Source organism: Erythrolamprus reginae, chromosome 5 (genome assembly GCF_031021105.1).
Source record: "Erythrolamprus reginae isolate rEryReg1 chromosome 5, rEryReg1.hap1, whole genome shotgun sequence".
NCBI classification, from domain to species: Eukaryota; Metazoa; Chordata; class Lepidosauria; order Squamata; family Dipsadidae; genus Erythrolamprus; species Erythrolamprus reginae.
In genome coordinates this window covers 88,642,051-88,657,511 of record NC_091954.1, presented here as the reverse complement: position 1 = coordinate 88,657,511, position 15,461 = coordinate 88,642,051, and the positions used below count along the sequence as shown (strand labels likewise).

The 15,461-nt window shown below is 44.2% G+C and overlaps 2 protein-coding genes across 3 annotated transcripts in view; one reads left to right on the top strand and one right to left on the bottom strand.

Moving 5' to 3' along the window:
* The window catches only part of HPS3 (HPS3 biogenesis of lysosomal organelles complex 2 subunit 1), a 31,528-nt gene extending 21,365 nt beyond the window's left edge, over positions 1-10,163 (bottom strand). The window contains exons 1-3 of one of the 2 annotated variants that reach the window (XM_070753407.1): positions 9,829-10,163; positions 7,081-7,581; positions 1,794-1,968 (exon numbers count right to left, since the gene is read on the bottom strand). In XM_070753407.1, coding sequence (XP_070609508.1) covers positions 1,794-1,968; positions 7,081-7,581; positions 9,829-10,039 — 887 coding nt within the window. In that variant the 5' untranslated portion in view covers positions 10,040-10,163. The remainder of the gene's footprint in view (positions 1-1,793; positions 1,969-7,080; positions 7,582-9,828) is intronic. The other variant, XM_070753408.1, reaches the window with a different exon arrangement.
* A 2,321-nt stretch (positions 10,164-12,484) lies between these two features.
* HLTF (helicase like transcription factor) overlaps positions 12,485-15,461 on the top strand; it is a 34,432-nt gene continuing 31,455 nt past the window's right edge. The window contains exon 1 of the mRNA XM_070753384.1: positions 12,485-12,657. Coding sequence (XP_070609485.1) covers positions 12,638-12,657 — 20 coding nt within the window. The 5' untranslated portion in view covers positions 12,485-12,637. The remainder of the gene's footprint in view (positions 12,658-15,461) is intronic.

Here is a 15,461-nt window from a genome sequence, read left to right as displayed (position 1 = left end):
GGCGTGGGCGGGCGAAGGGCGGGCGAGCGGCGGGCGCGCGGGCAGGCAGGCGGCGGACAAGCCGTTCGCTCGCGCCGCTCGCTCGCGCCGCTTCCCAGCTGAGTCCTGAAGCCAATTCGCTTCAGGACTCAGCTGGGAAGCGGCGCGAGCGAACGGCGTGGGCGAGCGAAGGGCGCGGGCAGGCAGGCGGCGGACAAGCCGTTCGCTCGCGCCGCTTCCCAGCTGAGTCCTGAAGCCAATTCGCTTCAGGACTCAGCTGGGAAGCGGCGCGAGCGAACGGCGTGGGCGGGCGAAGGGCGGGTGAGCGGGCAGGCAGGCGGCGGACAAGCCGTTCGCTCGCGCCGCTTCCCAGCTGAGTCCTGAAGCCAATTCGCTTCAGGACTCAGCTGGGAAGCGGCGCGAGCGAACGGCGTGGGCGGGCGAAGGGCGGGCGAGCGGCAGCGAGGAGTTTGCGTGGGCGGTGGGGAAACTCCTCGCTGATGCCCGCTGCTCGCCCTCCCGCCAGCAAGAGGGGGAAGACCCAGGGAAGCCGCCCAGCAGCTGATCTGCCCGGCGCCATCTACGCATGCGTGGCCATAGAAAAAAAGGGCGCGCATGCGCAGATGGTGTTTTGACTTCCGGGTTGAAAAATCGCCATATAGCCGTTCGCAATGATCGGGATCGCGATACCCGGGGGATCACTGTATTAGCTGCTGGAAAGAGACATGAAAGGTTTAACAACCCCATATATCAGAGAGGAAATCACACCAGCAAGATAACTAGTTTTTAAGGAATGCTGGCTGTTTTATCATCACTAGGAGGAAAGCTATATACATGTGGTTTCTGCCCTAAGAACTTAAGACAATTTAATATAGACAGAGATTATTTTTAACATTGCCTATTTATCCATTGCTTGGAAAAAGAACATTTTGTTTATGCTGTTTTGGAAGACCCCTCCTCCTTTAACTAAACCATGTTTCATTCTATGTAAGCTGCTGACATAATTGCATAAGCTGTAATTTCATTGTAATCGGTAGAAACTAGAGGTGAATATCCACAGGACGCTTTGTTTAGTTTTAGCTTATTATAATCTGTAAATATACTTTGCAGTGACCATGTTATATGAACCAGGTTATTAAGATTTACTTGACAAGTAGATATAGAATTATGTTCTAGTCCTTATGTGTCTAAACTGAGCAATTTTGTTCCAACTCATGAAATGAAATTGGCAGCGTACACATTTGATTAATAAAAGAAATGAATGCAAGAGATGGACTTTGAATTAATGGTGCTCGACTACACTGATACCATGGTTTGGGCTAAGAATATTCCAGTTTATTATTTTAGCTGTAATGAAGTGAGGCAGTGATGGCGAACCTTTTTTCCCTCAGGTGCCAAAAGTGCCCGTACCGTACGCATGCTATCACGTGTACATGTGTGCCCATGCCTATAGTTCAATCCCCCCTGTGCCCCAACCCCCTGCACATATCTGTGTATGTTTGCTTTTAATAATGGGGTTTGTAGTGTTTTTTAAATTATTAGATTTGTTTTACATTGTTTTATTGTTGCTGTGAGCCGCCCCGAGTCTACGGAGAGGGGCGGCATACAAATCTAATAAATAATAATAATAATAATAAACCAGGTATGTGGATCAATCCAACCAGTAATATTAGATTATGGTTGCTTTGATCTCGCTACTTATAGGGCAAAGTGAAAGTTTGTATTTGAGAGAGGAACTGTTAATATTCTGTGTATTGTATGCAGAATACATATCTACAAAATGTATTCATGAATGATAAACTATGTTTTATTACCTGTATAGGACATATTGCACTTGGATATTTAAATCTTCACCAGTTAAGCTAATTGACTCCAAAATAACAGATATCTCACACTTGCTACTTTCTTCTCCAAGAAGTTCCACGGGATGCTGGCAGAAAACAAACCCATCTGCTTCTGACTGAGTTTGATCAACTTCCTCTGTAATACCTTTAGTAAGTGGAAAAGAATGTCAGTGTACAATGTCAAGACAGAAGCTGCCCTGAGTCCTACGGGATTGGGCAGCATTGTAGTTGAATGAATGAATGAATAATAATTAATAATAATAATAATAATAATAATAATAATAATAATAATAATTTATTGGATTTGTATGCCGCCTCTCTCTGTAGACTCGGGGCGGCTAACAACAATGATAAAAACAGCATGTGTACAGACAATCCAATAATAAAACAGCTAAAAACCCTTATTTATAAAAACCAAACATACACACAAGCATACCATGCATAACTTGTAATGGCCTAGGGGGAAGGAATATCTCAACTCCCCCATGCCTGGCGGTATAAATGAGTCTTGAGTAGTTTAAGAAAGACAGGGAGGGTGGGGGAATTCTAATCTCCGGGGGGAGTTGGTTCCAGAGGGCTGGGGCCACCACAGAGAAGGCTCTTCCCCTGGGGCCCGCCAAACGACATTGTTTAGTCGATGGGACCCAGAGAAGGCCAACTCTGTGGGACCTTATCGGTCACTGGGATTCGTGCGGTAGCAGGCGGTTCTGGAGGTAATCTGGTCCAATGCCATGTAGGGCTTTAAAGGTCATGACCAACACTTTGAATTGTGACCGGAAACTGATCGGCAGCCAATGCAAGCCACGGAGTGTTGAAGAAACGTGGGCGAATCTTGGAAGCCCCACGATGGCTCTCGCAGCTGCGTTCTGCACGATCTGAAGTTTCCGAACAAATGAATGAATGAATGAATGAATCAATCAATCAAGAAATTAATAGAAGAAACATTACCAGACAAACCTTGTACAGGAGGTCCTCACTTACCAACAGTAATTGGGACTGGAAACTGTCACTAAGCAATGCAGTCATAAAACACATCTCTGAAAAGCCCAGGAAGATCTTCAGCCAATACAACATACAGTACATGCACCCTTTAAATCCAAGAATACACTAAGGCAGAAGTTTGTCCACCTCAAGGATAAAACACCCAGACACAACCTAAGCAATGTGGGTTATGCAATGAGGCATGTGAAGATCTGTACATTGGGAAAACAAAACAACCACTTCATAAACGCATGGCACAACACAGGAGAACAAACCCATCAGGACAAGAGACAATAGTCTTATCATTTAATAGTCAATGTTCACTCTTGAAGACAGCAAAGTCCACATTTTTGACACATAGGACCACTAGTTTAAAAGAGGGGCCAAAGAGGCCATGTATATCAAAACTGAACAGCCCTCTCTCAACAGAGAAGGGGCAGGGGAATATGGCTATTATCTATCTCCAATCTGCAACACAGTCCTTTCAGTAATTCCAAGAAAGCTCCATGTCCATTTATACTACTCAGGTGATTTTGAGGACACAGATAAACCTCCAAGTGATGCTAACAACTTTCTAAAAGAACATAAATGACCAGCTGTCTGCAAAGAATATAAATCCTTCCATTCCCCACCATCCAGTCAGAGCTGAAGAAGCTTCTTGGATGAGAAGCAAAATGTCTTCAAAGAAAAACAAGTGTAATTGTTTCTTGAAAAAAAAGCACCTTTGGGAAAACATTTTCCTGGATGACTGATAATTTCCAGTCATAAAGCACAACATCACATGCCCCACTCTGACGTATCATATATTGGCAATCCCTGTTGCCATTGTTAGGTGAATCTCACATGATTGCAGTATCCCATGGTATTGTGATTGCCATTTGTCCTCGAAGAGGCATATACAGTGATCCCTCGAGTTTCGCGATCTCGATGTTCGCTAAACGCTATATCGCGAGTTTTCAACCCGGAAGTAAACTCCACCATCTGCGCATGCGTGCCCTTCCACGCATGCGTAGATGGTGGAGTTTCCCCGCCGGGCAGAGGCTTCCCTGGGTCTTCCCCCTCTTGCCCCGGTAAGGCGCGAGCAACGGCGTGGGCGGGTGGGCGGCACACGCGCGGGGAAACCCCAGGGCCGCTTCTCAGCTGAGAAGCGGCCCCAGCAACAGCGCGGGGGGTGGGCAGCACGCGCGCGCGCGGAGGAAACCCCAGGGCCGCTTCTCAGCTGAGAAGCGGCCCCAGCAACAGCGCGGGGGGTGGGCAGCACGCGCGCGCGCGGAGGAAACCCCAGGGCCGCTTCTCAGCTGAGAAGCGGCCCCAGCAACAGCGCGGGGGGTGGGCAGCACGCGCGCGCGCGGAGGAAACCCCAGGGCCGCTTCTCAGCTGAGAAGCGGCCCCAGCAACAGCGCGGGGGGTGGGCAGCACGCGCGCGCGCGGAGGAAACCCCAGGGCCGCTTCTCAGCTGAGAAGCGGCCCCAGCAACAGCGCGGGGGGTGGGCAGCACGCGCGCGCGCGGAGGAAACCCCAGGGCCGCTTCTCAGCTGAGAAGCGGCCCCAGCAACAGCGCGGGGGGCGGGCGGCACGCGCGCGGACAAGCAGCAGCAGCGAGGCGGCGGGGAAACCCAATCTTCGGCTCCTCGCTGCTGCTGTGGAAATAAAAACACCATCTGCGCATGCGCAGATGGTGTTTTTACTTCCGCACCGCTACTTCGCGACAAATCGATCATCGCGAGGGGTCCTGGAACGGAACCCTCGCGATGATCGAGGGATCACTGTAAATCCAAATACAGTGGTACCTCAAGATACGAACCCCTCGTCTTACGAACAACTCGAGATACGAAGCCGGGGTTCAGAAAAAAATTGCCTCTTCTTACGAACTTTTTTCATGTTACGAACGCCAAACCCGAACTTCCGGGTTGGCTTCGGGAGGTTGCTGAGAAGCCCCCCAGCCCGGCTGTCACCTTTTAAAACAGCCCAGCAGCTCCCCAGCAGTCTCCGAAAGCGGTTTGCTCTCCATGTGTCCTCAACCTTTCACGGAGGGTTTTCCACCTCTCCTCTTCCCAGTTTGCTCTCCATGTGTCCTCAACCTTTCACGGAGGGTTTTCCACCTCTCCTCTTCCCAGTTTGCTCTCCATGTGTCCCCAACCTTTCACGGAGGGTTTTCCACCTCTCCTCTTCCAAGTTTGCTCTCCATGTGTCCTCAACCTTTCACGGACGGTTTTCCACCTCTCCTCTTCCCAGTTTGCTCTCCATGTGTCCCCAACCTTTCACGGAGGGTTTTCCACCTCTCCTCTTCCCAGTTTGCTCTCCATGTGTCCTCAACCTTTCACGGAGGGTTTTCCACCTCTCCTCTTCCCAGTTTGCTCTCCATGTGTCCCCAACCTTTCACGGAGGGTTTTCCACCTCTCCTCTTCCCAGTTTGCTCTCCATGTGTCCTCAACCTTTCATGGAGGGTTTTCCACCTCTCCTCTTCCCAGTTTGCTCTCCATGTGTCCCCAACCTTTCACGGAGGGTTTTCCACCTCTCCTCTTCCCAGTTTGCTCTCCATGTGTCCTCAACCTTTCACGGAGGGTTTTCCACCTCTCCTCTTCCCAGTTTGCTCTCCATGTGTCCCCAACCTTTCACGGAGGGTTTTCCACCTCTCCTCTTCCCAGTTTGCTCTCCATGTGTCCCCAACCTTTCACGGAGGGTTTTCCACCTCTTGAAAGGTTGGGGACACATGGAGAGCAAACTGGGAAGAGGAGAGGTTCGGGTGTGTGTGTGTGCTGGGAAGCCCCCCAGGCCGGCTGTCACCTTTTAAAACAGCCGCGCGGCCCCGCCGAAAGCCCGTTTTTTTGCGGGTTTTTTTTTGGTTGCACGGATTAATTGACTTTACATTGTTTCCTATGGGAAACAATGTTTCGTCTTACGAACCTTTCGTCTTACGAACCTCCTCCTTGCACCAATTAAGTTCGTATCATCAGGTATTACTGTAATAATAATAATAATAATAATAATACAACAACACAGCAAACGAGATCACTACGCTGGATTTCGTATTTCATTACCAGTCGGACACTTCCAAAGCACCTAGGACTGCGTGATGTATAATAATAATAATAATAATAATAATAATAATAATAATAATAATAATAATAATAATAATAAATAATAATAATAATAATAATTTGAAACCACTTGCCAGCTTCTCAATTACTTGTTGGATGCTTGCAATGGATGTGCGATTTCATCATGTCATATTTGTAAGATAGTTTGAACCATCCAAATTGCAAACATGTGATTACAGGGATGCTGCAATGGCTACAACTATAGCAATAGCATTAGCAATAGCATTTAGACTTATATATTGCTTCACGGTGCTTTACGGCCCTCTCTAAGCAATTTACAGAGAGTAAGGATATTGCCCCCAACAATCTGCGTCCTCATTTTACCGACCTTGGAAGGACGGAAGGCTGAGTCAACCTTGAACCTACTGAGATTCGATCTGCCAAATTACTGGCAGACGGTAATCAGCAGAAGTACCTTGCAGTACTGCAATCTAACCACTGCACCACTGAGGCCAATGGCAAGTTCTACTCATTCAACACTGTTGTAACTTAGAATGATTGCTGAATGAGAGCCAACTGCATACCGCTTTTGTGAAAACCAGAAAACTGATCTTGGGAAGCAGTTTTGATCTGAATACAGTGATACCTCGTCTTACAAACCCCTCATCATACAAACTTTTTGAGATACAAACCCGAGGTTTAAGATTTTTTTGCCTCTTCTTCCAAACTATTTTCACCTTACAAACCCAAGCCGTTGCCACTGGGATGCCCTGCCTCCGGACTTCTGTTGCCAGTGAAGCACCCGTTTTTGCGCTGCTGGGATTCCCCTGAGACTCCCCTCCATGGGAAACACCACCTCCGGGCTTCCGTGTTTTTGCGATGCTGCAGGGGAATCCCAGCAGTGCAAAAACGGGCACTTCGCTGGCAACGGAAGTCCAGATCTGGGGTTTCCCAGCGAGGGAGCCTCAGCAAAATTGCAGCATCACAAAAATATGGAAGTCCGGAGGTGGAGTTTCCCATGGAGGGGAGCGTCAGAGGAATCCCAGCAGTGCAAAAACAGGCGCTTTGGCTGGCAAAAGGGGTGAGTTTTGGGCTTGCACGCATTAATCACTTTTCCATTGATTCCTATGGGAAACATTGTTTCATCTTACAAACTTTTCACCTTACAAACCTCGTCCCGGAACCAATTAAGTTCGTAAGGCGAGGTATCACTGTATTTTAAATATCATACTGACCTTCATTTATGGGTATTTCAGGCTGTGCAGATTCACAGATATGCTGTTTGCAATTTCCAGCCAAAGTTCCTTTCTCCCCAGTTAGTAGCTTGAAAACAAGGACTTCCAGCTCTGCTGTGACAGCAACATACCCTGCACAAATTGCAACTTCTGTTGGGGTGAACGTCTCCATGTGCAAAATTAAGGACCGTTCAAAGTCAAGCACTTTTACATTGTCACTCACAAATAAATGCTTCAAGTGGAATAGTATCAACTTATTCTTGCAGCCAACCAGTAAGTCTCCGGATAAAGGGCAACAGGAAAAACACGTGGGAGGATCAGAAAGAGGGATTTCTATGATTGACATTTGTTCTTTAGACGTCTCACTATAGGAAGCTTCTGGGTTGTGACCTTGCATCCGCACACAAACACGTGAGCTGCCAGAGGACATGCATCTCCAGTTAACATAAACTCGTAAGAAGAGGGTGCTGTGTGCCTCCTCAATAGTGGCCACATAATCTCCTGAAAAGCAAAAAATTGGTTTTGAAAAAAAACATAGCCAAAAATGTAAATTCCATAGTGAAACATAGGAGTAAGTACAGTGTTCCCTCGATTTTCACGGGTTTGAACTTAGCGAATAGCCTATACCACGGTTTTTCAAAAAATATTAATAAAAAATACTTTGTGGTTTTTTTCCTATACCACAGTTTTTCCCACCCAATGACTTCATATGTCATCGCCAAACTAATAATTTTTGCAAATAAAAAACAAAAAAAATAATTATTGTTAATAAATAGTTATGTTTATAAATATCAGGATCACTAAGTGTCTTATTCAATGGTGAGTACCAGTAATAATGGTGAGTAAATGGTTGTTAAGGGAATGGGAAATGGTAATTTAGGGGTTTAAAGTGTTAAGGGATGGCTTGTGATACTGTCCATAGCCAAAAATGGTGTATTTACTTCCGCATCTCTACTTTGAGGAAATTCGACTTTCGCGGGCCGTCTCGGAACGCATCCTCCGCGGAAATCGAGGGAACACTGTACAATCAAAATATAATGTGAATTAAGTTTTTGAATTAGCTGGAAATTCCATCAGAAGATCCAATGTGTAATAGTGCCATTACACATTGTATTTTGTATTCCCCATAATTAGCCACAATACCCTGATTTACTATATGGGGATTGTATAAAATCAGAGACTGGAAAAGACTGTGTTTTGGATGTCTGCAAAGAACAGTTAATATCGGCAGGAAAATTCTAATAGTTTGTTAACAGACATGCTGATCATATTGACTATAGAATAAAGAGGGTCAACATTCTGAGACAAAGTTTTGGCTCAAATCTGAAACAAAGAGTTACTGGAAAGGTAAAGTGATTACAGTATGAGGTTGCCTTCATATTAAGCACTAATCATTAGGTTTGATGTTGTGCAAACCTCATAATTGTTTTTGGAAGGCATGATTTAGTGTTTACATTTGGGGATCCTCAATATGCTAATAAACCCACATTTAGGCCTCCTTTCCCAGCTGATTTTTCCTTTAATTCAATAGGAAACTGGCATAGGGCAAACAAAATTCCAGCCTTTAGCATCATCTTTTTTTCCCATGTCCATCACTGAACCAATTTATAAGTGCCTTCACCTTCTCAGCAAAAGCATCAATGTAGGAAGGGGAACAAAAGGGAAGGGGCTTATAAACACACTGGAAATAAATATAAAAGTTTATTATTTATTATGGGGTGGCTTAAAGGTGATATGACTGGGTGGGACTGGCTTACCGACTAAGATACGTTTTCAAATAGGTGCCTGGACTCTATTTCAGTTGATTAAGTCACATTCTTCATTATTATTACTAGTAGTTTTTTTCTCATAATTCCTAATTATTTTATTGGACAAGTGTGATTGGACACACAAGGAATTTGTTTTTGGTGCGTATGCTCTCTGTGTACATAAAAGAAAAGATACATTTGTCAGGAATCATGAGTACAACACTTAATGATTGTCATAGGAGTCAATCATTTCCTCCCACTTATGACTGTATCTTATTGCTTGTACCCTTAAGATTTTTATTAATATTGTTTCTTCATTGCTTATTTGACTCCTATGACCATCATGAAGCGTTGTACCTCATGATTCTTGACAAATGTATCTTTTCTTTTATGTACACTGAGCGCATACGCACCAAAGACAAATTCCTTGTGTGTCCAATCACACTTGGCCAATAAAACAATTCTATTCTATTCTATTATTTGAATAGCCACAAAAAGGATAAATGATAGACAGCATTATTTGTTGAGGAGCACAGTAACATTTTAAGGTTTTGTACTGAACCCACAAGTTCAGTATGATAACAGATTGGGCAAGTAGCTCAATTTTCTTTAATTGCTATAAAAATTCAGTCCTAGATAATGATGAAAATGATTAAAGTGCTCATGGGTAAAACATACTATTTAATTATTTCCTATTTTAAAAGTAATTAAGGATCATATTAGGGTACTAGAGAAATAAGGACAATAAAAAAACTATTATGTATTCAATAAATAGTGCATAAACTTACCACACACACCCCCACTACGTTTCCCCCCCAAGCAGCTCAGTATTGCTGGCCAGGCCAAAAATGTTCACAAAGCCCACCCCCCTACAATGTGTATGGCCCATCAAGACAAAAAACCTGGTGTAAGAGTGCCCATTCTTCATTTAGGGAAAAAAACCTCTCGTCTTTCGAAAAAGGCAGCGTATTTCTGGATATCCAGCCAGGTTTGCGCTTACCCACTTCGCCGTACGCCATAGCCATCACTCGGCCCAGGGTACTGAAGGAGCCGAGCGGCTCGCAGAGTTCCGCAAACACTTCCACCTTAGAGGCGCCGGAACCGCAGGCCACCAGAAGCACGTCGCGCCCGCAGCAGAAGAGCGACGGTTCCTGCTTCAGAGGAACGACTTGCTGCGACCCGAAGGGGTGCAAGTTGTAGACCCGCACCATGGCTCCAGCTCCGCCCGGGGCTCCGGATCCCCTCAAAAAATCAACTGCCTCCCTGCGCAATCCTCGCCTCCGTAGCCACTCCAAAGACTACCGCTTCCGCAAAGGGCCTCGCCCCACGCCGGTCAGCTGGAAGGAGACGTCAGTCGCGCCCCTCGAAGGCAGCTTTTCTAATGGGAGGCTGCTTTGAGGCCATTTCTATCAGGCGACAGGGCCTAAGGATGCAGCTAGCGGTGGTTTACCTTCTCCCCGAAGGTGATCTATTTCTAAGTAGAGTGCAATAGGATTGCGTGCTACACTTTTGTCTGTCTGTCTGTCTGCCTCAGCCCCCCCCCCGCCCACGCCATTACTCTGCTAAACAAATAACTCCCTCAACACTATTAAACTATTTACTAAGTCTGCACTACTATTACTACTAGGTTTTTTTTCTCATCTTTCCTATCACCCATTTCCTGCCACTTGTGACTGTATGACTGTAACTTGTTGCTTGTGTCCTTAAGATTTTTATTAATATTGATTGTTTCTTCATTGCTTATTTGACCCCTATGACAATCATTAAGTGTTGTACCTCATGATTCTTGACACATGTATTTTTTTTTATGCACCAAAGACAAATTCCTTGTATGTCCAATCACACTTGACCAATAAAGAATTCTCCATTCTCATTCTCTCTCTGTGGGTGTACAAGGTAAAAGGTATGCTATAAACACAATAACAAATAATTCCCTCAACACTGTCAGACTTTTTACTAAATCTGTGCTTCTATTTCTACTAGTTTTTCTCATCATTCCTATCATCTTTTTCCTTCCACATAGGACTGTATGACTAACTTGTTGCTTTTATCCTAAGATTTTTATTAATATTGTTTCTTCATTTCTTATTTGACCCCTATGACAATCATTAAGTGTTGTACCACACGATTCTTGACAAATGTATCTTTTTCTTTTATGCACCAAGATAAATTCCTTGTGTGTCCAACCACACGGCCAATAAAATTCTATTCTATTCTATTCTATTCTAAACAAAAGCAAGTAGGTATATCGTCACAAGATAGAAGTGTTGCCAGGCCAATCTTGCTGTCTGCCATGGAATCGTTCTCTCACTTCTAAAAATTACTTTAGTTGGGCTTGGGGATTGTGTTTATTTAAAAGTGAGTGGAGTGGAAAGACATTTTTGAGGTGCATAGAGGACTTAAAGTACTCTAAAGGGACTCTTAAAGTATCTGTGGAGCGTATACCTTTCCTAAACATTATTACAGTATTCAGTGGGATCATTGCATTCCATTAAGGGGACCCACTTGGGTAATTGATTTTGAACTTTTTAAAAAATGCCCGGGAGCAATTCAACTTTCTAATTTTTAATCGTTGGATTAAAAAAACACATCTCAGAATAGCCATGGCAATACTAAGAATATATTCTAGGATTTTGTCGTATTATTTTTATAGTTGCTTGGTGCTTAGACTGGATTGGCAATTTTGTCTACCTATCGAGCTCTTCCCAAAGAATAGGTAGATTGTTATTCAACATGAAAGTTATTGTTGCAAATGTTTCCAGTGTAACCTTTTTGTTCAATTAATTGATGGGTTTTATCTATTAAAAGTTAACCATCCCCACGAGGTACCTCCAACTTCTAATAAAGAGGTCCGTGCTTAAATAATGGAGAGTAATTTGCGTAGATTCAAAATGATTTTTTATACAGCTAAACAAACGATCCGTTTGTCCCTGATAGATTTCTGGAGGGCTTTTGGGCTCTGACGTATCAGAATTGTAATTGGATCAGAATTCTGTGTATATTTCGTATTTTCCCCTATTATTTTGTATATCGCGGAGAATCCGGGATATAGAGGTGCTAAATAAATGTCACCATGTGACAAACGAGCTGTCAAGCCACGTGCATATATATTAGTAAATAGTTAGGAGGAATTAGACGGAGAGGAGTGCAAGAAAAAAGAAGGGCAGACTAATGGTTGATGTAAGGACAGAATAAGATATGGAACAATGGATAAAAATGTGTAACAATGAATGCTATTTTTAATATTTTGCGGTACTGTATATACATATGAATTTATGACGTAGTTGAAAAAAATTAAGAAAATTGGGGAAGACACGTGCATATTTATCTTTGGACAGTCAATAATTTATTTATTTATTCAATTTGTATGCTGCCCACCTGCCTAGGGACTCTAGGCAGCTCACAACCAAAAACTGAAACACAAAAAATATTAAAAACAATTCAAAAGCAACCGTTTAAAAAAAACCACGATACATTTTCATGCCTATTCTGCAAACTCTCCATTTGTTAATTCCCAAAGAGCAGCTCCAGGTTCATAAAGCCCATTGGTTACCAGGACTCTAATGAATTTTAAAACAACCAATAGAAACCAAGAGCTCAAAGAACAGACTGCGTCGTAGTTTCCTATTGGTTCAAGCATCTGTATGTCAGCGATTGGGGGCGTCGTCGCTGTGCTTGACCCAAAAGGGTGAGCGCATGCTCTCTGGCAACGCGAAGGCATCGGGCGGGTTTTTGCAGCTCTGTAACAGTCGCGGCGGCCTGAAGGAAACATTTGGAGCCGGTGGTGTCCGCGGCAGCTTGGTGTCGTGATGGCTTGGCGGTTCCTGAGGTGCGTACGAGCCTCATATGCAGAGATACCAAGCGTGTAATGAAGCGAAACCTTTTCTCCGAGTTGGCTCCTCTGTGGAGAAGAAGGCTCCATTGAGGCCGCGAACCAAAGCCGGGGGCGGGGGGGGGGCGGCGAAGGGCTCCTCGGCAAATAGGGGTGTAGTCTTTCTTGAACTCTTACTTTTCGGCTCTCTTGCTTTGTTTTCTGCTGTTTGTGGTTGATTTCAGCAAACATGGTTAAACTATTTAGTAAATAGGTCATCTAGTGGTGAGCATGCGGATATCTAGGTCATGGTTGCCCTAAAAGTACTTTTTCAAAAGGCAGCTGGACTTAACGTTTTGGGTTTTTTTTCCCTTGAAGACTTGCTTCCTAACCAAGAAGCTTTCAGTTATGACTGAATGATGGAGGGGGGATTTTTATTTCTTGCAGTGGTCTAGTGCAAACTTAAAGCATTCAAAGAGCCATTTTGACCCGCTTCACACGGGAAAAAAACACAGGGAGCCTCAAAATCTGGGTGGGCGTGGCCAACTCGACATCACTCTCCCCCAGTCATATGATCCCCTAGCCACGCCTACCCACCTGGTCATTAGGACAGAAAACTGGAAACCACAAACACTCCTCTCTCTATGTATTTCTCTTCCTCCCCACTCTCCTTCTCTATCTCCCCCCTCTTTTTGTATCTCTGCATCTCTCTATGACTCTCTACCCCTTTCCCTCTTTATCTCCCCTTCTCTCTGTATCTCTCTCGCTCTCTTTGTTTCTGTGTGTCTATGTCTCTCTCTCCCCCTGTCTATATCTATCTATCTCTCTCCCCCTCTTTCTGTATCGCTCCCCCTCTGTCTCTCCTCTCCCATCCCCCTTCCAGCACACTTAATATAAACCAGCCCCTCCTTTACAATATAACTTTTAACCGTTCATTTAGTGACTGTTCAAAGTTACAACAGTGCTAAAAAAGTGATTTATGACTGTTTTTCACACTTAAGTCTGTTGCAGCATCCCCACATGATCAAAATTCAGATGCTTAGCAACTAACTTGTGTTAATATCAGTTGCAGTGTCCAGGGGGTCATATGATCCCCTTTTGTAACCTTTTGACAAACAAAAGGGAACACGATTCATTTAACAACATGACGGCGGTGATTCACTTAACAACTGTCTCACTTAGTTAACGTAAATTTTGGGCTCAATTGTGGTCATAAGTCAAGGACTACCTGCATTGGTCCCATGCTAGAGCCTCCAAATTTTTTGAAGGTAGGTTTCTCAAATACGAAGCTTTTCTAGGAATACATATCTTGTGTCAGTTCCCTGGCTAAGCAACTTTAAAGATCTATGAACAGTGAAAAGGTTAACAGATCTTAAAGAAAGCAAAATGAAACACCGTTCTGAGTATTAATAACAGTCATTATATAAATTATATTAGTATTATAAATAAATAAGAAATATATTCTAACAGCCTCACTACATCAGATAACTAGCAGGTATGACATGAGAATGTGTTGTAACTATTTGTGAAGAAAAAATTAGTCACATACGCACATGAATGAAAGTGATAAAAGCTCAGGTTTTTAGATTTCTAAAAGTACAGAAACTACACCCTTGATACATTAAGGCAGCTTGATTTTGTCAGGCACAACATTGAATAAAAATCTTTGTTTTCAACTTCCAGCAGACGTAATTATTACTTTAATCAAGTGACTTTTGACATAATTTAGGTATGCAACAAAAAAATCATAATGCAAATGCATAATGTGAATATATTCCATGAAATAGCTAGTTGTACAAATACCAGAAAGCTCTAAAACATATGCATTTCACTGGGAGAACCTGCTCTCCCCATTCAGTTCAACTTGAATTGGTATCTACCTGGGATTGTCCAGTTCCATTGAATTAAACAGTACAGTGGTGGTACCTCTACCTAAGAATGCCTCTACTTAACAACTTTTCTAGATAACCGGGGATTCAAGATTTTTTTGCATCTGCTTAAGACTTAAGTACTTAAGAACCTGAGCCCGGAAAAATTTCCCAGGAAAGCTACTATTCCCCCTTTAATCCTGGCCATCTCGGGCTTTTCTGGGCTGCCAGAAGAGCCTTTCGGTGGCGCTTAAGGAGGCTTTGGCAGTCCAGAGCGAGCAAAGCATTTTCCTTTCTCTGGGCACTTGGAAAGGGAATGAACGTCTGCCAGCGCCCAGAGAAAAGAAACACTCCCTTCGCTCTACGCAGCCCAGAGTGAACAGCGTTTTCCTTTCCCTGGGTGCTTGGAGAGGGAATAAACCACTTTGCTGTGGTGACTTCCTTGCGTTGCCTCTCATACACCCTGCAAGATGTTGCCTCCTGGAGCGTCTGGGCATGGAAAGACAAAAGGGGGTGCTTCGCCCCGGCCGAATCAACTCGACTTCAGCCAAACCGAGAAGTCACCATAGTGAAAGAAAGGCGCCGGCTACAAAGCGAGCGAGCGAGAGAAGAGGGGAGCCCTTCAGCATGGGAAAAAAGAGGAAGCAGGTAGTAGCAACAGCAGCCGCCTTTCGGTCAAAGGAAAGGGAGGTTCCTCCCTCTCGCCTGCCTGGGTTTCACTCTCTCGGAACAGTGTATGGGAGGCAGCCTCGCGCCGGGTGTATGGGAGGCGTGTGCTCCTCGCCGCCTCAGAGTCCCTCTTTTTTTAAAAAGCCTTAAAGTTTGGGATTTTTTTTATTCACCTCACCTTCTTCCTTCCGCTGCGACTGTCCTCTTCCTCCTCCTCCCACCCAAATTCCAAGCTTTTATTTCTTTCCTAATGGGTTTGCATGCATTATTTGCTTTTACATTGAT